General features: G+C 33.6%; 1 protein-coding gene across 3 annotated transcripts in view; it reads left to right on the forward strand.

Annotated features, from left to right (window-relative positions):
- Positions 1-25,518, forward strand: part of MEOX2 (mesenchyme homeobox 2) — a 58,217-nt gene extending 32,699 nt beyond the window's left edge. The window contains exons 2-3 of one of the 3 annotated variants that reach the window (XM_039332869.1): positions 7,365-7,537; positions 11,722-12,328. In XM_039332869.1, coding sequence (XP_039188803.1) covers positions 7,365-7,537; positions 11,722-11,835 — 287 coding nt within the window. In that variant the 3' untranslated portion in view covers positions 11,836-12,328. The other 2 variants (XM_039332877.1, XM_039332862.1) reach the window with 2 other exon arrangements.

Raw genomic sequence — 25,518 nt, forward strand, 5'->3', positions numbered from 1 at the left:
AGGTAAAAAAAGTATCAACAACAGTTCACAGATGAATTTAAGAAAGTCTTCCAAAACCAGCAGGGGACTTCCAATGTGCCCATTTTAACAAGATACATGTAGTCCTTGACATAGAACAGTTCATTTAGTGACCATTCAAAATGAAAATGGCATTGAAAAAAGTGACTTATGACATTTTTTTCGTACTTATAACCATTGCAGCATCCCATGGTCATGTGATCAAAATTTGGATGCTTGGCAACTGATTCATATTTTTGATGGCTACAGTCTCCCATGGTCATGTAATTAGATTCTGCAATCTTCTCGCAAGCAAAGTCAATGGGGAAGCCAGATTCATGTTACTAATTTAACAAATGCAGTGATTCACTTAACAACAGTGGCAGGAAAAGTTTTAAAATGAAGCAAAATTCATTTAATAAATGTTTTGCTTTACAACAAGAGAGAGAGAGAGAGACTCTAAAGCCAATCTGAATCTAATGGTTTAATTCTCTCAGCTAACATAATTATAACCATTTGTCTTACAGTTTCTCTCTGTGTCCATTTGTCATATGTGAAAAAGGAGAACAGTTGAATATTTGCCTAGGTATTGAAAGGTTCAGTCCCATACTAAAAGAAGCCCTCTGTCTCTTAGCAAAGGTTTGCAGGTTCTTCTCTTTCCATAGCAGTTAAATTTAAGATCCCCCCTGGAGCATTCTAGAGTCTAAATGGGAAACAATTCTTGGAAGCAAACTGGTATGTTTCCTGATATTTGTTGTCTGATTGAGTTAGCTTAATCACAGAGAACAAACGGTTTGCAGAACAAAAGCTACAACTGAGCAATTACTCTGATGATTAATTTACATTTTATAAAAATATATGCAAGTTGGAACAAGGGCAGAAGTACAATATATCCTATGCATAATGGCTTCCTTTAACCTCAGGTGTTACATACCATATGTTAATACTTAAAGTGTTATATAGGGAGAGGGAGCAAATTATGTAGCCCTTCCAGATTTTTAGTCTTCTGTTGCTTCTGCTACATCTACCATTTGGCGTATGATGGAGGTAGAAGAGGAAAACTGAAGGGTTTTGCTTCAGTTGTAACAGCTGTGAAACATATGGGAGGCTGACATGAATCATGCCAGAAATCTCTTCCAGGTTTTTTTCAGCCATTTTCCACCAAAGAAAAAAAATATTCAGGTGCTACTCAATACAGATTCTGAATTCAAAAAGGAATGAAATCTTTCAATACCTGCTGCTCAAAATACCTAAGAATGGAAAGGGAAGACTATAGTAAAATAACATTGATCTGTTTTGAAAAGCAAAATAGTAAGTAGAGAAACAAAGGGAAGTAATTTGGTTTTAATTGAAAATAAAGAAAATATGGTACAAAACAAAAGACAAAGAAAACAAAAGTAGGGTCCTAAAATTAAGTATCATGTTAAGCCTATTCTTCCAGAATGTTTAACCTCAAGGGTATTTTTACTGTTAGTTTCTTAAATCTATAGCTCCACTGGCATCTCTGAATTACATTGCAATAATACACCATGTAAGTGATTATACCAGAGTGAATTCTTAGGAATAGCTTAGGCAGTTCCTGAAGGTATAATTATTAGATCAATAGCATACAGTACATACCACACAGATTGTGTTTTGTTTTTTAAGCTGATGAACTCCTGAAATTGCAAATTGGCAATCTGTATTTCATGGATGTTTACTAATTTCATGTCATCCTCTGAGCAGCAGCTGAAAGGATCACCAGCTGATAGGCCTAAAGTGAACAAATTTATATAAAAAGGTTTTTTTTTGTCTAGCCACATTCTTTCAGCTGTTTTAGTACTAAATTCATAATTTTGGTAATAACGTTCAGGGCCATACTATTAACTGGTACAAAGGGAAACAACAGGTGTGTGCCCAAAGTATATCTAGAATTTAGAAGGGAGAACTAAGTGTAATAGAGAAGAATATGCCCCAATCAAGAATTTAGCTTCCATTGTAAATGAAGAATGGAGAAGAACAATCTGGATTTTTTTGGTCTGAAAGGATGATTTAGGGAAAGAGCATAGTGTTCTGTTTAATATAGATATTAGGATTCCCATTTCTTTATCTCTTTTGGCATCTGTTCCATTGCAGTTTTTCAGTATGCCTGTTCTTATTGGGTTTCTGATTCAGCTGGCAGAAATCCCAGAATTAATAGAATCATAGGACCTAAACACCATGATGCCAATAAGATTGTAATGTCCCTGAATGGTTTCAAGTGGTCCCTGGCTAGGAAGGCTGCAAGAGAAAATGCTAATATACTATGCAATGTTAGGAAACATCCTGCAAGCATAAAGAACAATCAAGCTGGAGCTACTTGTAGAAAAGAACTTGGAGTTATTATGGTGGGAGGAATAGGTATTTGATGCATGGGGGTTTGCTCTTTTAAAAGATTGTTATGTTTTTTAAGTGACTTAAGATGACTTAGATTTGTGGAATTCCAGGTAAAGCAATATTTAACAAATTTCATTTAATTAATATTCAAATGAAATTTGAATAAAAGCAATGCATTTGTGAAAATGCAGGTGTTAAAAGTTTTCTCATTCTGTTGCATAGGTCTTGTAATCAGGATTTTGGATTACTATGCACTTTGGAAATTTTATAATATATTTTATTTATGTTTTATTCACTTTTTTACTGATTTGAATGTTATAATATGTCAAATACATCATTTATATATGTCAATATGTCATTTAATTAAATATTAAATATAGTAACTTTTAAATTCATTTTATATCTCAAATACTTCAGTAAGAATAATATATAAAGTTAATCATGTTCAATATATTAGAAAGGGCATTATAAGCAACATTTTTAGTAAGGATTTCATAATAATATTATAGAAACTATAACTATCCTATACTTTTAAGTGTATCAGTACTTTCTAACAAACTGTTTTACATTTACTTCTTTGATACAAATTATGAGGAAATAATATAAATTTCAGCATGAATTCATTCCTGTTGCATGGTTATATGTGGATAGCTTTAAAATATATGTTTTTATTTGATCATTAGTAACTATTCATGATTAAATAGTAAACATTTTTGTATACTCTTTACCACTGTTCTTAATTATGATTAATTATGTATGAAAATATATTTCAATATATTTATGAAGATTTCAATTAATTACATAAAACAAATGACTGAGAATAAAGCAAACAATCATGCAGAGATGAAAACAATAAGATGAATAATTATGACATAAAGACTTTGCCAAGCCTTCAAGTCTAGGAATATTCAGTGATACACAATAAAATTGTAGTGTGCAGACTTTATTATTTGCCAGTTTGCCAATGAAACAGTGCTACTCAGTAAAGGCAAAGAGATCTAATAAGTTAGTTTTCTCATGTGTTAGCTTTAAACAGGATCTTTCTGAATTGACATAATGTGACCTGTGCATTCATACCTAATCATTTAGTTTACAATGCAAATAATCAATTTTTTTGCTAGACTCATTTTATTCAACTAAGAAATACACCAATGGCTTATTATTAATTGAGGTTTAAAATGTGAAACTTTAACCATTGCTGCCACTGGTCTTTATGGATAAGTGTAAAAATGTAAAACAAGTGTAAAAATGTCTTACCAATTTTGGCAATTGCTTTGTCTGGCAAATTATTGTAGGTATGAAGAAACAATCTATATCCAAAGGATCCATAATTAAGGAGGTTCAGTATGGTGGACCCAGCTGCAGACTCCCCTTTTTATTTGTGATGCTGATTCATAATTATGCCTGTCATTTTGTCCTTTACAGGCATGCCTGCCCCACATGTTGGTTATGGAATATAAATATAGATAGGTTAGCTGATGAAGTTACCTAAGATTTAGGCTAGTAAAATAGGCCAGATTTTTGTGATACAAAACAAAAGCTTAAGAAATTCCATGAGTCCAGCATCCCAAAAAGATTTCTCTGAAAAGCTCAGAAACAGATAATAATGGTATAAGCGTACTTTTTCAGCAACTTTTTTTTCTGAAATCACTTTTTTTCTGTCTCTGAACTGAGAGATTTAATAAAACCTTAAACAAGTAATCACTAAAAAAATACTGTCTGTGAATTTCCTTGAAAGCTATACAGGCTTAGTTGTGGATGCCGTAAATTTAATGCATGTGGCTAAAATAGTGCTTTCCTTGGCCAGCTCTGATTTCATTAGTTTTGTCTGATAACTTGGCATTCTAAATTAAAAAAGAAAAAAAAACTATTTCCTTTTCTGCCTTCATTAATTATATACGACCCCTAATTTTAATTAACCTTTTTTTTAAAAAAAATAATTATTCTGTCATTTATTTTAATTTTTTTTACTATTATTATTGTTTTAATGCTTTATTTGCTGGTCTTGACTATAATAAAGTTTGATTGATTGGTTATCAACTTTGATCACATTTCCTTTTAGTCACATCTTTTATTAAAGCCAACAAGACCCAAATCCTATACTAATCTCATCTATTGCTATTAATACAGGGAGGGGGAGATTTCTTTTGGATTCTTTATCTTGCTTTCATTATGTGTCCAAATACCGTCTATACTGTATTCTAAAGTTCAGGGCTTTTTTTCTCATAGAACGCCCAGAACGAGTTCCGGCACTTTTTTGGGATGAAACCTTATAGGGTAGGCAAGGCAGGTTGTATGACATGTGTGAGTTCTGGCACCTTTTTTTTTTTTTTTTTTTAGAAAAAAAGCACTGCTAAAGTTTATACATTTAATGCATTATTTTATTATTTATTGGAGTTTATATGATTCATGCACAGTAGATCTGTATCTATACAGAAACCCAGTCAGAATCCTTTAGAATTTAAATGATTGGTAAGCATTCCACCCTTCTTGCTTGACACACAAATAGGCATGGCTCCCATGAACATTGTTGATTTGTTGTTGATCTCTTAAAGTTAGCATTTACATTTTCTCTTCTATTGAAATTATTTAGTTTTTCTTCCTTACTTTCTTTCATTCAACTCTTATTCAAAATCACTTAGAGTTGCTTTTCAAGATACTTTTCTTCCTTTCCCAGGCATCAAGATTTTTGACTTACAGTCTTATTTCATATATGAGAGTATTTCAGAGGCAAAAATCCTTATCTAACTTGAAAGGCAATGAATTATGTAATTTTGTGTAGGTAAACATAATGCACACTTATAAACATTGGTAAGCATTTGCTAAACAGTAAATTGCAACATTTTTCTTATTTGCAATATTTTCAAGTGTTTATTTGCATCCAAAAGGCCTTCAAAATATTAGCATATTTTCTTGAACTTGAGGTTTAGCTCACATTGGAGAAATGCTGGCTACTCACTTGTTACTGCAGTGCTTTGAATAGTCATATGAAAATTCATATAATCTCCTTCCTATTCCACTTGATCTCAGGTGACCTCCTGGTCTTTTGGAACTCTGTGCTATCAGACTGAAAGACTATGGCAAGAACCTAGTAACATGGTACACATAGGGAATGGGATTATAGAAGATTCCTAATGGGCTTTATATAGGTACATAAGTCATGGGTGTGAATTCAGATAACCACTTTAAACTACGGTTACAGGTAAGTACACAGTTCTTTTTTAAATGTGTGCTTTTAAATAAATAAATGGACCTGTGGGTTTTCCATAAAATATTTTCTCAATAGCCACTACACTAATACCAATAATGATTAGATTATCACAAAAAATCTTTTAAAACTATTATTTTTTCATTGTTTCTCTAAAGAATGCTGTTTAACATGGATCCAAGTCTTTTACAGCTTAAAAGAAGTTGCAGTCAGTAAACATTTTGTGGCAGAACATGATAATCTGCAGAATGCTGATGTTGTATCCTTCAGTGTCATAAAGATTCTGCTTATGAGACTGTCTTTTTGGAAGCTGAAGCTGTTTCTATTTAAATCATCAGCCGAAGTGTGAATTTATCTGTGACATTTTTAAGATGGTTGATGAAACCAAAAGTTGACCAGTGATTCTCTTGTGGAACACTAGCTAATTTTGGATTTACAGCAGATAGCATAGCCAAGATTAGAAACAAATAGCTATAAAATTGAGGACAAAGAAATCTGATAGCTGAATCATAGTTTGATTTAAAAGCATGTTGCATGGGATGACTTCCTATATTGATATAACTTCCATAAATTAACAATATGCTATAAAGGTTAATGGATATGTGCTTATCTTTTTCATAGAAGTGTTATTTATCAAGTAAAAAAAATGCAAAAAAATCAAACAGAAATAGGGATCAAATAATCAAAGGCACCCTTAAATTGATATGGAAAATGGATCTTATATAAGATACAATTCTGTATAATTGATTGAGGATGAATATTTGTTTATAGTATAAGACTGTAATTATTATTGCACTATGAGATTAGAACATGCACAGCATAATAGGTAATAGTAAAAAAATAAAAAGTGCATTCTTGGAGGACTGCATGAAAAAAACTAATAAAATAATACTTTAATTATTAAAAACATTTAAAAGGTTTTTTCTTAAATGAACTTTCCAGAAAAGTATTATAAAAATATGACTATATTGCCTTTTGAATGACATAAACAATTAGAATGAGAAGATAGCAGTTTGGTATAATTTATAATGGTATCATTGAGTCTATGTATTACTGTTTGTGTCTTTGCCCGAGTTGGTTATGAAAGTCTTATTATTGCATAGAAAACGTTTTGTAATGAACAAATGAGTTACATCTAGATTTAATTATGCTTAATAAGGGGACAGTGAAATCAATGGAGCATATTAATCTTACTGATTTTAATTAGCATATACCAATCACTAATCCAATCTAGGATAGCTACACTCTAACCTTGAAAATCTCAGTGAATTGCTGAGAAAAATTCCAGTTCACCCTCTGTTGCCATGGTTATTGATGACCAGTATTTTTCTTTTTTAAAAAACTGGGATTAATGGTATTATTCTGCCATTAAGATTAATAGCACAATGTGGCCAGATGATCTTATAATTTACATATGAACTGCTGTTCTCCTTGCTTCTCTCTACATTAATATTTGACATGGAATTTGTTGTAGATTCTTTTCAATTTATTTATTTAAGCAACTCAGGGTAGCTCACATTTATAATCAAACAAATACATAAAACAATAATAATACCAAAACAATGAAACAAAAACTAATATGATTTTTAGTGTTGACATCAGTAATGCAACACTGAGTTGGTCTTGAATGATAATCCAGTCAATTTTAATGACTTTAAATCAGAAACATGTTTATTACATCTATTTTTACTATAAAATATTTACTAATGTTTTAATCTATAACAATATTTTCATATGTAATATTTCCTTGCAAATAAATTGTAGAATTGTCCTGACTCTGGACCTGATTTTGTCTTTATTTCAGATTCTCAAGAGGGAAATTATAAATCTGAGGTCAATAGCAAACCAAGAAAAGAAAGAACAGCTTTCACCAAAGAGCAAATCAGAGAGTTAGAAGCAGAGTTTGCCCATCATAACTACCTCACCAGACTGCGGAGATACGAAATAGCTGTGAACCTGGATCTCACTGAAAGACAGGTATGGATAGACAACAAGCTAATTGTGTTCCAAGTGGAGTTGTAAGTTACCTCATACTAGATCAAACCAAGTTACAAATAAACATAAGAATATACAGAATAAAATACGATTATAATGCAACATTTGTATAATGTGTATCCCTATTGGATAACAATAATTATCTTTAAAAAAGATATTTCCAAAATTCGCACACTATAACAGCATGGAGAATTAATTATCTTAGTCTTTCTCTCCCAGAGATACTGTCCATTTATTCACTCTGCCTGCTTTCTCTCAATGACAGCATGTTTCCTTTTATTTCCTTTATCAAATCTCTCTATTGTAATCCCCATTCATCTATACTCATACTTCATTTAATTCTGGCATTTAAAATAAATACGAAAAGAATTGATGTTGAAGTTGCTAATAAAAACTGAGCCTGAGTAAGTATATAAACTTACTAAGTTTATAAATCTTTGTACATACCTGAAACTTACTTTCACATGCTGCAGGAATAAGGTCTTCTGAGACAGACATAGTCGGATGAAGGATTATGTTACTGTTCTGTAGCTTTGTTTTAATTTGCCTTATTGCTGTGATGCTACTATAGTTTAAATAAACAGATATGGTATAAATAGAAATAGTATAAATAAACACAAACACAGTTAATCTCATACCAGGTATACATTACCTGATATTTTTCTTTTTTGTACTCCTCCAAGCTAACAGAGAGTTCACTTTTCATGCAATAAGTCTTTAATCAAAACAAAGCTACGGAACAGTAGCATAATCTTTCCTCTGACTATGTCTGTCTTATTCCTGAACGCGTGAAAGTTTCAAAAATCAGCTCCTGGAATCTGGGAAAGACCCACATATAAGATCCTATGGAATTGATATTCCTCAATAGAGACAGTACTGAAGTCAAAAGCCCAATGTTTGACTTTAAGTTTTGTTTCCAATAAATTAAAATTGCATTTAGGGTTTCTGTGCTTAAGGTTCCTTGAATTAAACTAGACCGGGGTGTCAAGCTCGCAACATCAAATGATGTGTCTCGATGTATCACAACTTTTTTTCCATTGCTGGCAAGGGGTGGGCGTGTTTTTGCCATGACACATCTGGCCCACGGGCTGGCAGTTTGACACCCCTGAGCTAGACTCTTAGTGATTATGGAAGTATTTATATCCCTTTTTTGATTACAGTACTGAAGTGATTTTCCATTGCCTTCTGAAAACTTTATTTTTATATTCCATCCCACTCTAATCCATAGCACCCACATTTTATAATTTTAGCCTATCCAAGTACTAACCAAGTCAGACCTTACTTTGTTTCTTCAAAATTAGCTAAGGTCAGCCACCTGCTGGTGGCTTATTCAAATCACAAATCAGCCATAAAATAGCTATAAAACCATTGACCTGGGATTCATACTATCAAATATAAATCAGCTATATAAATCTATCATTTCAGAGGATTTTGGAGGAATTCAAAAGTTGATTTTAAAGGAAACCCATTTATTTATGTTAATGATAAAAATGAAACAGAATCATATTAACTCCAAGGCATCTTAGAACCAAAAAAAAAATTTATGCAGCATAAAGAACATATTTATTATTACATATAATTTAATTGATTACAGCCCATTACATGAGATAGTGAACAAATTGACTTTAATCCAAAATATTATTATATCAACAAGAGAACAATGATAGAAAGAAACCTGAAATATATAATTAATAAAAGGTAGTCCTTGCTTAACAACCTTAATTGGGAATGGAATCTCCATTATTATAGAAACGTAGCTGGAACATCATATGATTATACTGTTTAGTAATAGCAGTTTTGGTAGTTATGGTCATTACGCCAGGATCTCACATTCTTCTGCCCTGCTTACGCTTGCCTCTACTTTAATTCCCCTCACCTGCTTATCTCTCCGCCCAAACCTATATCCTATTGGACATTCTGCATGCTGCTGACCTGACTGTCCTGCTCTTCTGCATTCTTCCCCCTCCCTGCCCTGCTCTCCACCCACTCTTATGAACTTTTCTGTCCCTGCTATTTTCTGCCACCCTACTTTTGCCATTTGCTTCCTCTTTCTGCTGACAAGTCTTGATTGGCCTTTGTGAGGCAAGGCCTTCCCGATGCCTAATTGCACATGCCCTCAGGAAGACCCCAGGGTGCCAGCAGCTGCCTCATCAAGGGCAGGACAGGCTTGCCTCATCAGCTATGGGTGGAAGAAAATGGAAACGATCAGGTGGGGCAGTTAGAGATGGGGCAGGTATTGGAGTGGAGTGGCTGGGGTAACAATGTGCAAGGCAGTCAAAGGACCACAAATAGGAGGGAGATAGGCATGTGGAGGGAATTGAACTCTGAATCATTCATGTGGATGGGCTCCAAAGAACATGAATTTGGTCACATGATTATGCAGGTGCTGTAACAATCACAACTTCAAGGACAGGCTATAATTACCATGTGCTCAGTGCTTTGCCCTCAGGCTTTTAATAGAAAAGTTATGGAACACACACACACACACACACACACACACACACACACACACACACACGGAGGGAGGGAAAGAGAGAGAGGAAGAGAGAAGAGGTAGAAATGAAGCAACAAATAAAGAGGCAGTGAAATGATTGCATTGTCCCCAAAGCCATAATTCATTTTTTCGTGTGATTCAGCACTCTATAGAGAAATAACTGATTATGTTGCTGCTGCAGCACCATCTGCATAATTTGAGATATATCAAACCTGTAGGAGCTCTCCAGGAAGGGAGTGGGTGAGAAAGAAAGAAGTCTCCAAGCTGGTATTGTGCAGAGATATTTCTCCTCCTCCCCACTCCCTCCCTCCCTCTCTCTCTCTCTCTCTCTCTCTCTCTCTCTCTCTCTCTCTCTCTCTCTCTCTCTCTCTTTCTCTCTCTCTCTCTCTCTCTCATTTTGCTGAATAATTATAGAATTATCCTGGAGGTGGTGGTGGGGGAATGTTTAAAATGTGAAGTACTTTTTTTAAATTTGTCAGATTTTTTCTTTGATGTATACCTATAGAATTCTCAGATGGGAAAGTAAGATGCAAAGTAGTTTTTTCCTTTGTCTTTTGGGGGAATGGAAACTATTGTGTCAAATTAGCTGCAATTATTGTTCAATACTGGTAATCCTTGACTTATGACCATAATTGAGTCCAAACTGTCTGTTGTTAAGCGACCCATTTAAGTGAGTTTTGTCCCATTTTATGACCTTTCTTGCCACAGTTGTTAAGTGAATCACTGCAGTTGATAAGTTAGTTGAGTGAACTAACTTGTTGTTGAGTGAACCTGGCTTCCTCATTGACTTTGCTTATCAGAAGGTCGCAAAAGGGGGTCACATGACCCTGGGACAGTTGCCAAGCATGTGAATTTTGTTTATGTGACCATGGGGATGCTGCAAAGGTCAAAATTGTGAAAAACGGTTATAAGTCACATTTTTCAGTACCATTGTAACTTTGAATGGTCACTAAACTGTTGTAAATTGAGGACTACCTGTAGTAGAATTTGTAGACTTTTGAATATGCCCTCTCTAAAGACAAAGCAAAAAGATTCCCATCTGTTTGGGCATCTTCCATATATATGCATAGGAATCATCGTCCAGAATTATCAGTTCTGGTGGTACTACTCTAAAAATGTTGGGACTAAACATATGAAGAGTACAGAAATACAAAGCTTGTGAGAAAGGAATTTCTGACATTTTTCTTTTTGTTGGACAATTTCTTTCAGTTAAGTATGATAAATACACCAAGAAACTTTTGCTTTAGTTTAAAAAGCTTCATGCTCAAGGCATGCTACGACTGCATTCATAGAATTATTTGTTTGAATGAACATTAGATAATGACAATAATAGGATAAAATCAATGCTTTTTTTCTAAAAAAAAAAAAAAGTTGCCGGAACTCACACATGTCATACAACCCGCCTTGCCTACCCTACAAGGTTCCATCCAAAAAAGGTGCCGGAAGTCCGTTCAGGGCGTTCTATGAGAAAAAAAGCCTGGATAAAATTATATGTACATTCCTGCTGACACTGATCTATCTTCAGGCATCTCTCTCTTGCAATCCATTTAACTTTAGTACAGGAAGCTGGTATACTTTGCAAAAGAAAGCACTGATCTCCAATTGTCTTTATTTCAAAGAATACACATGGGATCCATTTTGTCAGGGTTAATTATTATCTATTTTTTTCCAGATCAGAAATGCAAATAATGTAAATAAGCAACTGGCGTTCAAAACTGTGGAGGGGAGGGCCAGGATATCATGTCACAGAGGGAACCATGGAAAGAGAAGATTTGAATGGATTTGAATCCAGATATGAGATGCTCAGAATCAGCCTAAATGGCTAATTACTATTTGTAATAACTACCATTCTTGAATTACAATAAAGATTGAGTCCTAGCCATACAGACTCTGTGGCAAGTTGTAGTAGTCTTGGGGGAGTTTAACATAGCCATAATTGTTCTTAGAAAAATAAAATAAAGCAAAACAAATTGATGCCTGTAGTCCAATGTATTCTTTGGAAATGTGCCAGCCACCTAAAAAAAGTTAAAAAGAGATGGTGGCCAATTCCCTAAAGGGATAAAGTAAGGAATAACATCTTTAACGTAGCTTCTGATAAATGGGAGTTTAGAAAATTGCAAATTTCTGAATGGGCTAACCAATTTTTAACCATGCCTATGAAATGCCTTCTTATGTCAATCAGTAGAAATATGTTGATTGTCCTGATTGAAGAAAAGAGTTGGATCTCAGTGAGACTTTCTGTTTCTTAGACTTCTTATGAAATATTTTCAAGTAAATGAGATCCATTAATAACCCTTACATGATGTTTATAATAGACTGCATAGAAGCAAAACATTATCTAATATCTGGGCATGGTAAATCACAAAATAATTTTAAAAGTGATTATAATAAAGGGACTCATGTTTCTTTCCTTTAATATAATCACTTTTAAAATTATTTTATTTTCATCTCTGGATGAAATTTTAAGACAATAAAGACATTGGAAAAACTCTATAATGAAGAATAATTACATTACCGTTTATTAGCTGTATTAAAAATGTTCCTAATAGTTTATCAGAAATTTATGGTACTGTCTATCTCTAAGGGTTTATAGGTTGTACCGTATCCACAGAGTAGGTGCATTTTAGATCCGTTCTCTCTTATTTTCTCTTAAATATTATCATCTTGTGGGATCAAGGAAGCTTTCTTTATATGCTTTAGCACTAGCCATATAGAACACCTTGTCTCAAGGTGTTCTGACGCTCTTACATTCCCAAAGATGGTTAAAAGTGGCCTTTTGTCCTCTGATGAATCCAATAGATATGGATATTTGATGGAACTTTTTTTTGGTGCTTTGATTATTTACTTGTGTTTTTTATATAATATTTAAATGATTAGCAGTAGCAATAGCACTTAAATTTATATATTGCTTCACAGTTCTTTACAGACCCCTCTAAGCGGTTTATAGAGTCAGCATATTGCCCCCAAAAATCTGGGTCCTCATTTTACCGACTTCGGAAGGATGGAAGGCTGAGTCAACCTTGAGCCGGTGAGACTTGAATTGCCAAACTACTGGCAGCCGGCAGTCAGCAGAAGTAGCCTGCAGTACTGCATCCTAACTACTGCACCACCACAGCTCTTGTTAGAGGTTTTATATTTCTTTCTATTTAGTTCACCTTCCAGAGTTACATGCTTAAGATAAGGAGCTATATAATTATTTATAATATAATATAATATAATAGTATAATTCAATTCCATTTCAATGGATATTTGTCTTTAATGATTGCTTTTCAAATTCAAATTATTTATTATAGATCAATGATCCGGACTATATCATACTCACTACATAAAACTTACTACATAAAACAAAATAGAACATGCAAAATAAAATAAGGCATATATGATAAAAATATACAATCATGATTTTTATATTTATAATCATAAATATTTTACCATTTTATATGATCACATATATTAGTCATATGTGATGATATAAACTATTTTGTTTTAAATATTTAAACAATAAAATTAATTAAAAAGATGCATAGGTATTATTTCTTTGGACATTTATATTCTATTTAATATAAATATTAAAAACATGTATGACTTAATTTGTTGAATAATAATTGTAGCACCTCAAAATGACAATAGTTCATTTTTTCATTAGGTTTTTACTAGGAACACCATATCTTTCTCTCTTTTATTTAATTACTGGAGATTTTATTCCCAGAAGTTTTGTTTTGCATTTATTTAACTCAAAATATTCTGATTTTTTTTAAAAAAGATAATGACATTAATCCATGTATTGATTTTCCCCAAATAATTATTCACTGTCTGACAAAAAACTCAGCTTGAAGTTTGAGCTACTTCCTGCTGGGCATAATCTCCCGTATTCTTTTTTTTTTTCAGTTTTAGTTAGGCTGAAGCTGCAATCAAGTTATAAATCTTCAGAAATTAATAATGTAATAAACAACAATAGCATCTCCTCTTCCCAATCTGATAACTTTAGAAGTGTACAGATTTTACAATACTTCCCTTTCAAGATATTGGATACCTCACCGACTTCTTCTGTATAGGATGTTTTTATAAAATGTTGCTAGGTACATTCAGAATCAAGTTAAAGAAAATCATTGTAAATAATAGTTTTTTATCTTTTATTTGTGAAATCTGTTCCCTCTAGAAATTTAGTAGTTCTTCACACATAACCCTTTACACATTCCAGATGGATTGTACATCTGTGACATTAAAAATATACTCAAATAAAGAACTGTTGAAAATTAAGCTGATTTCACTCTTACTCTAGAACAGACATGTCAAACACAAGGCCCAGGGGCCAGATGCGGCCCGCGAAGTGGTTTATTGTGGCCTGTGAAGCCATCCTGGAAACAGTGAGGGAATGGCCCCTGCTGACTTGGCCCTGGCCCAGGCTGGCCGGGAGCTAATTTACAATTTTGTGGTGGCACCACCATCCAGCCCCCCCCCCCCGCATGGCCTGAGAGGAACAGTGAGGCTCCTCCATGGACCATGCCTTGGCATTTGCCCTGGTCCCACCCCCTTCTGCCAGATATCTTCAGAACTGTCCCACTCCTGCCCAGGCTCTCACAGGCTCCCTTGATGCGAACAATGTAGAGCTGGCCACGCTCACCCAGTAAGCCTCACCCACCCTGGCCACCCCCCACCCCTCTAAGGGCAACCACAATGCTTATGCGGCCCTCAATGAAATTGAGTTTGACACCCCTGCTCTAGAACAAAATACCATTAACAAACATATTTTCATAGGATTATGGTATCAGGTTTGATTCTTTGTCAGATTCACAAGCTAGTTGTATAAAAATAATTGCATTTAGAATGACTTATGGTATTAAGGTGGTTTATTCAAAGTAGATTTCTGCTGTTATTAATTGTGGTTATTTCCAAGTAATAATGCACAAATGTGTAATTCTATTTATTTATAATTCTAAATTACATTGGCAGAATCCAAACCAATGTTAAATAAAAAGTCAATGCTGTTCTGTGAAAAACTACAGTTTTCGTTTTTAAATTAAAACATCATTCCAGAGGGACTATTGTCTGGAAATGTTGCAAACTAAAATTTATAGTCATTGTAGCAAAAGAGCATCTAGAACACAATGGATTTTAATTTTTCCTTACACATAATCAAATTGACTCTGGAGAATTAGGAAATCTTTTGGACTAGATTTGGACACATAGAATAGATAAAAAGAAGAGAAAAGTAAACAAAAGTCTATCCTCATAAAGTTGGCTAAAACTTAAAATATTTTCCATGTTGCAACTACAAATGCAAATATACAGCTACATAACAGTTCGAGCCATAAAGCTATGAAAAATCTATAGTTGGGTCATTACTGCCAATAAAAATGACAGAAAATGTCAGTAAACATTCAGTTTTTCCAGAACTTTTCATCCAGTGCATAATAAGAAAAAGTTTAAGATAAAATCCCAAAAACTAAACCATGTGCTCTGTTCTTCATAGTTAATTTTAAGATGGAATATTTAGGGAAACACTTTTGTTAATGGAAAAAGTGTAACCTAAACATACATAAGGATAATTTAACATAATTTTAATTATTTTGTGAACTGCTTTAAAATCTAACTGATTTTAGAAAAACAAGTTTCTAAAAATGTATTTAAATAATATATAATCTAGCAAAATTTTGTTTAATGTGGTGGTCAGAATTTTATGTTGATATACTTTTTATATTGTCCCCAACTATAAGATTTGTGTTTTAGTTCCACTAAAATATAGGTAGTCCTTGACTTACAACTATTGTTTGAAAAAGTGACTCATGGCCGTTTTTCACTTACAACCATTAAGGTATCCCCTTGGTCACATAATCAAAATTCAGACACTTGGCAACTGACTCATATTTATGATAACCTCAGTGTTCTTGGATCATGTGATCACCCTTATGACAAGCCAAGTCAATGGTGAAGTCAGATTCACTTAACAACCATTTTACTAACTTCATAACTGTGGCAAGAAAGGTTATAAAATGTGGCACAACACTTAACTCAGCAGCAAAAAGTATGGGCTCAATTTTGATTGTAAGTTGATGACTATCTGAATATGGAATATACAGTAATCGATATTGATTTATGCAGAATAAAGTTTGACTAATTAAAGGGATCAAAATATTTCAAAAGCAAAACAAACTTAGCCATTTATTTTTCTAAAAATAAAGAAAAAGAATACATTTTTTTCTTACTCTGATAATTCTTGTTTATAGAGATCCAGATTTTCAAGGAAGCTATTTAATAAGTTCAAGTATACAAGATTTACAGGGATTTAAGAGAATTCATTCTCAGAATTCATATATCCTTCCTATTTCTGAAATGTTGCAGGATAATATATCCATTCCGTTATTGACTCATCATGAAATCCAGTGGAAGTTCAGATTTCATCTCTCTAAATTTGATCTCTGAGGAAATAGTATATGAAACATCCAGGATGTTATATTTAGTACAAGTGATAAATGGAGTTCAGACCTATTTATTTCCAAAGGAGATTTATGTAATTTGTTCTCTAATGAGTAAGATGTAAGAATTTGGCAGTCTAACTAACTAACATCTACCTGGAAGTAGATCCTACTGACATGATAAAACTTAATAGGTTTAAATAATTACATGCAGTATTGCAGACTTACAAAATATTTGAAAGCCTATATTTTAAATGACTAGCTCAAGCTACTCATTATAAATTCAGTTTAAAACCAATAATTAACATGGGACAGCCAATCTGGTATAGTGGTTACAGCACCAGGCTAGAAACTGAGAGACCATGAGCTTTAATCCCATCATAAGGTCCAAAGTTGGGCCAGTCACTTTCTTTCTCTCTCAGGCCGAGAAAGCAGAAAACAGCAAACCACTTCCAAAAACTTACCAAGAAGACTTGCAGTCATGGAATATTTTAAGCCAGACATGTCAAACTCGCGACATGATGTGACGTCGCATGACATATCGAGACAGTTTTGCCATTGCTGGCAATGGGATGGGAATATGACGCATCCGGCCTGCAGGCCGGCAGTTTGACATCCCTGTTTTAAGCTGTTAAGCTGAACTATATCAGTTTTACAGAGGTCTAGATGCTTTATGATGTCAACATAATTTAAAAATAATTGTTAGAAGTTTTAAGAAATAATCTACAGAAAGCTAGCAGTAACAGAGCAGAATGGGTTGAAACCTATGAAAATATTTCTGCTAAGTGAATGCCAGGTAGCCTCCTAGTTGGCTTAAATATCAGTTTAGGTTTCTGTGCTTTGGTTGAGCTCCACATGGAGAAGATTGAGAAAAAATAATAATTTTTATTATTGTAAAAATACCATTACTTTATCTCATTATTGCTCACCAGCTGGAGTTAGCACATATTACAAAATGTAAAACACAACAATTCACTGTTTAATTTATTCTATGCTGTTCCATCTGATAGCTTAATATATTTTTTTAAAAAATAAATCATTAAAACACATTTCAAAAATATCTAATATAATAGCATTTTAAAAGACCTGGTTGAATGATAAGCCTGAATTCATTCTCTAACAAAGAAGAACAGATAAATAATTTTTAATTTAATTTAATTAAATAATTTGAGGAAGTTCTTCCATAGTGTGGGAATTATCTTCAGCATGTTGAATGAATTGGCTTCTGAAAGCAATGCCATCTTTAAGAGAATTCTGCAGTTCTTAATAACTGGATGTTACTTAATTTGATTTGATAAATGTGAATTTTGCAATTACTCTAATGGACCAGTTTGGTACAGTGATTAAGCCATCAGACTAGAAACCAGGAAACTGTGATCTAGTCATGTCTTAGATACAGCTAGGGCAAGCCACTTTTCCTCAGACCTAAGAAGGAGGCAATGGTAGACCACTTTCAATATCGTGCCAAGAAAATTACAGCGAGTAATCCAAGCAGTCATTAGGAATCAACACCGACCTGAAGGTACATATACAAAATTGTTCTAATAATTAAGACTATACTGGAAGTGGCTTTTCAGCTTTTTTTTTTAATTGAAAATTTTTATAAACTTTTTACAATAAAATACCCCCCTCCCACCCCATAACCCTCCCCCCTCCTTCCCAGAGCTGAATACAGTGTTAAAGAAACAGGAAAAAAAACATACAAATTAAATGAACATCAATCCACTATACATATATCCCAAAAAATTTAAAGTACTTTAACTCCAGTACATAGAAACTACAAATCAACCATACCCAGTTTAAACTATAAATTATTCAAAAGCTAAATAATACTTCCTAATCCCATATTTATTCTGTACAAAATTCTTTTCAGCTTTTTATTAGAATGCAAAAAAGCTTTACTGATATGTGTGAAATAAGTATTCATTTATAATTCCCTTTATCATGGGTTTATTATTATGATTTAAATTTATTATGGCCCCCATGAAGCCAAATGTGGCAGCTCAGTCTAAAAATAACTCTACCATTAAAACATGACAAGGGCTTTACAGGATACTACCTCCAGGCCTGGAAACAGAGTAAAGAGGAAGACCTTAAAGGTCTTCCAAAACCTAGGAGAGTGGATGTCATAGGTGTCTCTGGGATGAGGATATTCCAGAAGGCAGGGGCTGCTGCAAAGAAAGTATGTTTCCTTGGTCCAATAGGATGACTAGTTTAACTGAGAGGACTGAACTTCAGAAGTGATTGGAAATAAGCAGTCTGTCAGATAATGAGTTCCTATGCCATGGTTCAGTTGTCAGACTAATTTTTATACCATTTCTGTCCCTGACTCAGTTCTTACAAGGCTTTAAAGTCTTTCTCAACATGGACACTTGAGATCTTGAAGTTCAACCCTGGAATCTTAGGCAAGCAAAGCTTTTGTTCATCCAGTGAGCTATGGTCTTCTACTTCTCTCCCTTATACTTAGTGTATAATTCATAGTAGAGCAGAATTTATTTAACCAGGGTTGCTGAGTAAGTCAATGGCTCAATACCTGTATGATGATCAGTTGCAAATAAATTATACTCTGCTTTTGCATCATGTGTGAATCTAACCTCTGTGTCAGCCTTGAAATCTAATGCATAGGTTGGCCAATTCAGTCCCTAAATTAGAGCACTTACCCTTAAATGTCCTTCATTAAATGGAAAGACTCATGCCAAGAGAATAATAAATTAATTGACATTATCCACAACCTGGTCTAATGGAAGTAAAAGTGAATAAAAGGAGTTAGGGAGAAAGAGATTGTCTTGTTTTACACAGACTACTTCTTGATTTTGCCAAAAGACATCTAAATTTAGAGACAGCTCAGATGGTTTAACTTATACTTTCTTCCAGGCATTGCTTGTATGTGTTGGCCAACCTAGCTTCCCTTAGATTGACTTAGACTCCCTTAGGCTTACTCACTTCCTTAGACTAACCAATACTTGCCAATTTACACCTCTTTTTACATATGACCTTTGCAGTTTAGCCTATTATATTTCAAGCAATTTTATATGTTTTTCCGTTCTCTTTGTGATTCTTCTGCAAAAGACAATGACTTACAGTAGATATATATTCTTACAAGCTGAAAGAAAACTGAAGTCTGATTAGAACTGACCAGCCCAATTTTAATTCCTCTAGAGAACATTGCCATAAAGGACTATTATTAAAAACTTGGCTAGACCTGTTCTCTCACTTCCATTTCCTTGGGTCCTCAGAGGGTCCTTGCCTTGATCCTTTTTACGTATATGCTTTGCTAGAGTGAATTCAGCTAAGATATCTTTAGCTACCTGTTTTTGCCCAACACTATAAATCAGCTTGGACATACAGAACACCCCATAGTGCAATTAAAAACTCAGAGTCACCCCTAGACAAGGTAGTTGGTATATAAATCTAATGTTAACAAATAAATAAATGTTAATAGCATTTGCTATTTTATATGCATGATTATATTTGACATTAGTTTCATCATTTTTACATTCTACTTCAGCCTTTTTTTCTCCTATCTGAATTTCTCAGATATACAGAATGTTATTTTTCCTTTCACATTAATCTGTATTTTTTTAAAACAAAACAGTTGCAAAACTGAACACATCTGCTCTTTCATCTATATTAGTAATAGGCTATGATCATCTACTTCTGAATATAAATAAAGGTAAAGTTTACCTACTAATTAATCTGAAAGCTATTTAGTTTGAACAAACATCTCTCCTTTTGTATTATTTCTAAGTTTGCTGTACAAAATACAAGTTGACGTTATATTCCTTTGTGATACAATTCAAATTTTACAGGAATATGTCTTAGATTTCCTTCAGTCAAGCTTCATAAAATTTTAAGTTTTCAGTTTTGGGGGGGAGGAGTTGGTTACATTTTGACATAATGGAAGGTTGCTGTTTTTGTATTGTTAGTCTTTGTTTCCATTAGAGGTAATTCTTGACATACAACCATAATGGGGACCAGAATTTCCATTGCTAAGCAAAGGTTGCTAAGTGAGCCACACATAATTTTACAAGCATTTTGCCATGGTTGCTAAATGAATCATTGCAGTTAAGTAAATCATGTGGTCCCTCCCCTCCATTGGAAGCTGGCTGAGAAGGTCATAAATGGTAATCATGTGGCCTCAGCAGGCTGCAACCATTGTAAACACATGCCAATTGCCAGGTGTTGAATTTTGTCCATATGACTGTGGCACTGCTGTACTATTTGTAATTGCAAGTCATAAGTCACTTTTTTCAATGCCGTTGTAACTTTGAATGGTTGCTAAATGAATGGTTCTTAGTTGAGGACTACATGTGCTGAATAAGGGTATAAGATTTTTATTTATCATAGTGATAGGAGAATAGTTTAATTTTTGATCTTGATTTGCTCATTTCTCTTGAGCTAAACATGATTTTTTTTGCTACATTGTATACTTTATAGAATGTTGTATATATTCTATTAATTGTATTCTAAGAACACAGCCAGTTTGGTCTAGTGGTTAAGGTACCAGGCTAGAAGTCAAGAAATTGAGTTCTAATCCTGCCTTTGGTATGAAAGCCAGCTGAGTAACTTTGGACCAGTCACTATCTCTGAGCCTATGCCATATGCTCGGGCAATAAGCTGCTTGGTTAATTCCTATGACAACCTTATTTGGTTGATCCAAATAAAAAAAAATGATCTTGTACTTGCAAGAAAATGTTAAGAAGAGAAAAAAACTATGGACTGAGAAATTTGAATAAAATACATATGATGTCATTTTGGACAAAAATGTATGCCCCGGCCACCTTTAATTTCTAATGGCTATATATATATCCAAAGGGAAGACAATCATGAATATAACTTAATCATCACTCCAAAAGAATGGGACATACAGTAAATAAATATAGTAAAAATAGTTCAGAAAATCCACCTTTTACATCTTATCAATTTAGCTGACATTCCAGTTGAAATCCTTCCTTTGCCCAATAAAGATTTCCCTTGAAAGATTTAACAACCAACTAGTGACTGTTTAAAGATACAGTGGTGTTGAAAAAATGACTTTAACTGGTCCTCACACTTAAGATTGTCATGATCACATGATCAAAATCCACATGCTTGGCAACCACTATGTTTTTATTATGGTTGCAACATTTTGGGATACTTTACTGTTACCAACCAGAAAAGTCAATGAGGGAGGCCATATTCACTTAATCATTGTATAATTCACTTAATGATCATGGTGATTTGCTTAATGACCCCAGCAAAAAAGTTGTAAAATTGGAGAAGTTGTAAAATTAGAGCCATATCACTTAACAACTGCCTCACATAGTTCCAGTCCCAATTATGGTTGTAAGTATATATGTATGTACACATGATGCAATCTATGTGGCTGATCATGCCTGTCAGGTGCCACACTTCAAAAATGGACAGATGAGGAAATTAAAACCATCAAATTAATAACTTATTGTTTATTAGCAATAGTATTTCTGTATTTATTTTGCGCTATCCTATCCTATCCTATCTTATCTATTCTATCCTACCCTACCCTATCCTACCCTACCCTACCCTACCCTATCTCCTATCTCCTATCTCCTAATATCTCCTGTCTCCTATAATTTCCTATATCTTATAAATTCCTATCTCCTATCATCTCCTATCTCCTATCCTATCCTAATCTATCCCATTCCATCCCATCCCATCCTTCTAATTCACAGCTTAATTATGCACAGAGGAGGAAACTGTGTCTTTCTATCAGGTAAATACAGCATGCAGATAGACAGACAATGACAAACGAATGTTTCCCCCACTTCTCCAAACAAGTTTGTTCAGTTATGAATGAAACTAATGAAAAAAGGATTTGATAAGATACCAAGATATGTATTAACCTATAGTTTACTAAATTCACCGATTTTGTATCAACATAATCATCCTAAGTATTATAGTTAATGCAGGCTGGCATTAGCCATTTTACTAGAGGAAATTCATTGTGAAAACTGACAAGTATAATCTATCAAAAAAAGTACATGAAGAGAACAAGCATTATGAATCTTTTGACACTGTTTCTATGAAAGCTTTTGACATATTGCATAACAGTATTTCTTCACCTCAGAATAGTTAGCAATTAAATACATTCCTCATTTGACCAGATTTGTTTTACTAGCCTGCTTTGGCAAATTGTATAAAAGAAATGTGTGCTCAGCATGGTGGAGAAGCTTTTTACTAATCTGAAATGATTATGCCAATTTCTAGACACTTCAGTTAATCTAGTTACAATAGCAGACTGAACATAAATAAGTGAATTATACAAACTCGCATTATAAGTCTCAACTTTAAAATTAAAAACAAAATCATTTTAATAGAATTTAAATTAATTTCCAAATATATTCTTGATTTATATATTTCGTGAATATAAAATATGACTTTGGAATACAGAAATATTGTGGTTCTTCAGCTAATGTACAATGCATCATGATCTAAAAGTCCTTGAGTTTGCTTTTTTAAAGCTCTGAAACATGAATAATTAGCTATAGCCAAAGATATGGCAATTTTCCCCTTTCCACAAGTTTCCACTGTGCAGAATTTTCTATCCAGTTCTTTCTCCCTTAGAATGACATATTTTGGATATCCCAGGACCACAGTATAAATAGATATTTAAGATTAATAAGTCTGTCTGCTTTTAGGGGTGCAAATGAATGTCTGTGCTCCAATACTTTATAACAGTGGTGAGCTAATCAGTCAATTATTGAACAGTGGTGAAACTAATATTAATAATGGCATGTTGGTTCACTTTGGCAGAAAACCCAATAGGATTTTGGAAGATTTTTTAATCCTCAGATGACTCAAAAGTATTTTATAATTTTTTACTAATAAATACAATGCTTGGAACACCAGACAACTACTTGGAAACTATAAATATCAAACGAAAGCCCACAAAAATAGTTAAATTAAAAAATATATTCAGCTTGGCTTATTTTAAATTCATGTTTCTGTTACCAATCTAAGGTTTTAAGCAACATATCCTTGGCTAGACTTCTAACATGAAATAGGCATGCAATTTTATAAATATTTCCTAATAGATATAATAGTTGCAATACCATAAAACCATTTGAAAACTATAAACACATACGTACAAGAATCTTTAAACAATAAGCATTTATTTGGAATGACTTTATCCTAAATAGTTTCTTCCAGTGCATTTTTATAGGATACCATATGCTGTGTCTGGTTGAAGAAAAATACCTATTATTGCTTTGACACCAAATTCTGACAATTCGGTCTAGTGGTTAAGGTGCTGGCCTACGAACCAGGAGATCATGAGTTCCAGTTCTTCCCTAAGGATGAAAAACCAGCTAGGTGGCTTTGGATCAGTCAATCTCTTTCAGTCCAACTCACCTCACAAGGTTGTTGTGGGGAAAATAGGAAGAGGACGGAGTATTAGGTATGTTCATTGCCTTGAATTATTTATAAACAATAGTAAAGATGAGATAAAAATCAAGTAAAGGTTTCTTTTCTCTTTTCAACAGGACATAAGGACCAACTGATAGCTCTTACCAGAGATCTGAGTGGATCTTCTGAATATATCTCAGAAATTAATCATAGGCCCATCAAGCCTAGGACCATAGGTTGCTTATTGCCTGTTTTAAGCAATTTAAAACATAAGGAGCGAGCACCTACTGTTGCTTTTTCCCCTGATGAGAGATGTATGGCCATTTACTGATGGTGTTCTTATTTGTTTGCATGTTCTGATTAAAGGTAAAAGTTTGGTTCCAGAACAGACGGATGAAATGGAAACGGGTAAAAGGAGGGCAACAGGGAGCTGCAGCCCGAGAGAAAGAATTGGTAAACGTGAAAAAAGGCACTCTGCTCCCTTCAGAGCTTTCTGGTATTGGTGCTGCCAGTCTCCAACATACAGGGGACTCCCTGGCAAATGACGACAGCCACGACAGTGATCATAGCTCTGAGCATGCACACTTATGATAAGGCAGGAAGGAATCCTAGCTCTGTTCTCAGGAAAGCCATGTTTAACACAGCGAGCTTATGTGGACATTGATGTATGCAAGTGACTGACTTTCTGACAATCAAAATGAAAGTAACTTAGGACTTACTATTTCTGCTACTCTTGAACTATTATTATTTTTTGTGCTTAGATTCAGTAAGTGCCATGCCTCCCATGTGCCTTGTGAGTAGAAACAGGAGATACATTTGCTTTTGAACATTCCAGATTCGCTTGTCCTTTCAGTGACAATGGAGCAGATATTGTTGCTTTAGCTTGCATCAAACAATGACGTTGCTTTCCACACAGTGTCAACAGAAACACTATCTCAAGAGGATAAGAATTATATTTTAACTCTGTATATATCTACTTTTCCGCATTTTTACTTTTCACCATTTTTAGCTGTGCATTCATATTAGCTGACCGCAATAGTCACCCATGAGAATAAATGGCTTTTTTAAATCTATTTTTTGTTTTGTGTTTCAGAGTTATAGAATACATGCAGACATTTACATTCATATAACAAGTAGTATAAATGAGTCTGCTAGTTGAAATCCTTATACCACAGACAAAACAAATTTTATGTTGCATTTACTATCAACTGCTGCTAATAGGAAATTATTAAACCTTGTTCCTCAAATCTTCTTACTTTCTAACAGCAAAGATATTTTTTAAAGAATCATGCCTATTATGAAAATAAAACTAAATCTTGATTAATAATTAGAATTTATTATTACAATAATATAAAAGGCATATGATTCTTGTAGCTGGATATAATTCAGAGTAGCACCAGTATATCCAATAAAGCTGCTTAAAAATGAATTGTGAACAGTATTTTCTTACAAATGGGAAAGTTGTTACCTTCTATTATTTTGTGTTAGTAATCAGGTATTAATTTTTCAATATTAAGTATTCAAATCAATAAGGTAAAGTTCTCTGTGTTATGATCAAGTTTTATTAAATATGTTTGTGTACAGAACACAAAAATAAGGATATTTTCTCCCCTCTTTTAAGCTTTTGTGTATATACAATGAAATAGGAACAATCCAAAAATTTAAACAAAACATTGATTGTACTTTGTAAA

Source organism: Crotalus tigris, unplaced genomic scaffold, assembly GCF_016545835.1.
Source record: "Crotalus tigris isolate CLP2741 ecotype Arizona unplaced genomic scaffold, ASM1654583v1 scf7180000017624.2573661763:2888555, whole genome shotgun sequence".
NCBI lineage: Eukaryota > Metazoa > Chordata > Lepidosauria > Squamata > Viperidae > Crotalus > Crotalus tigris.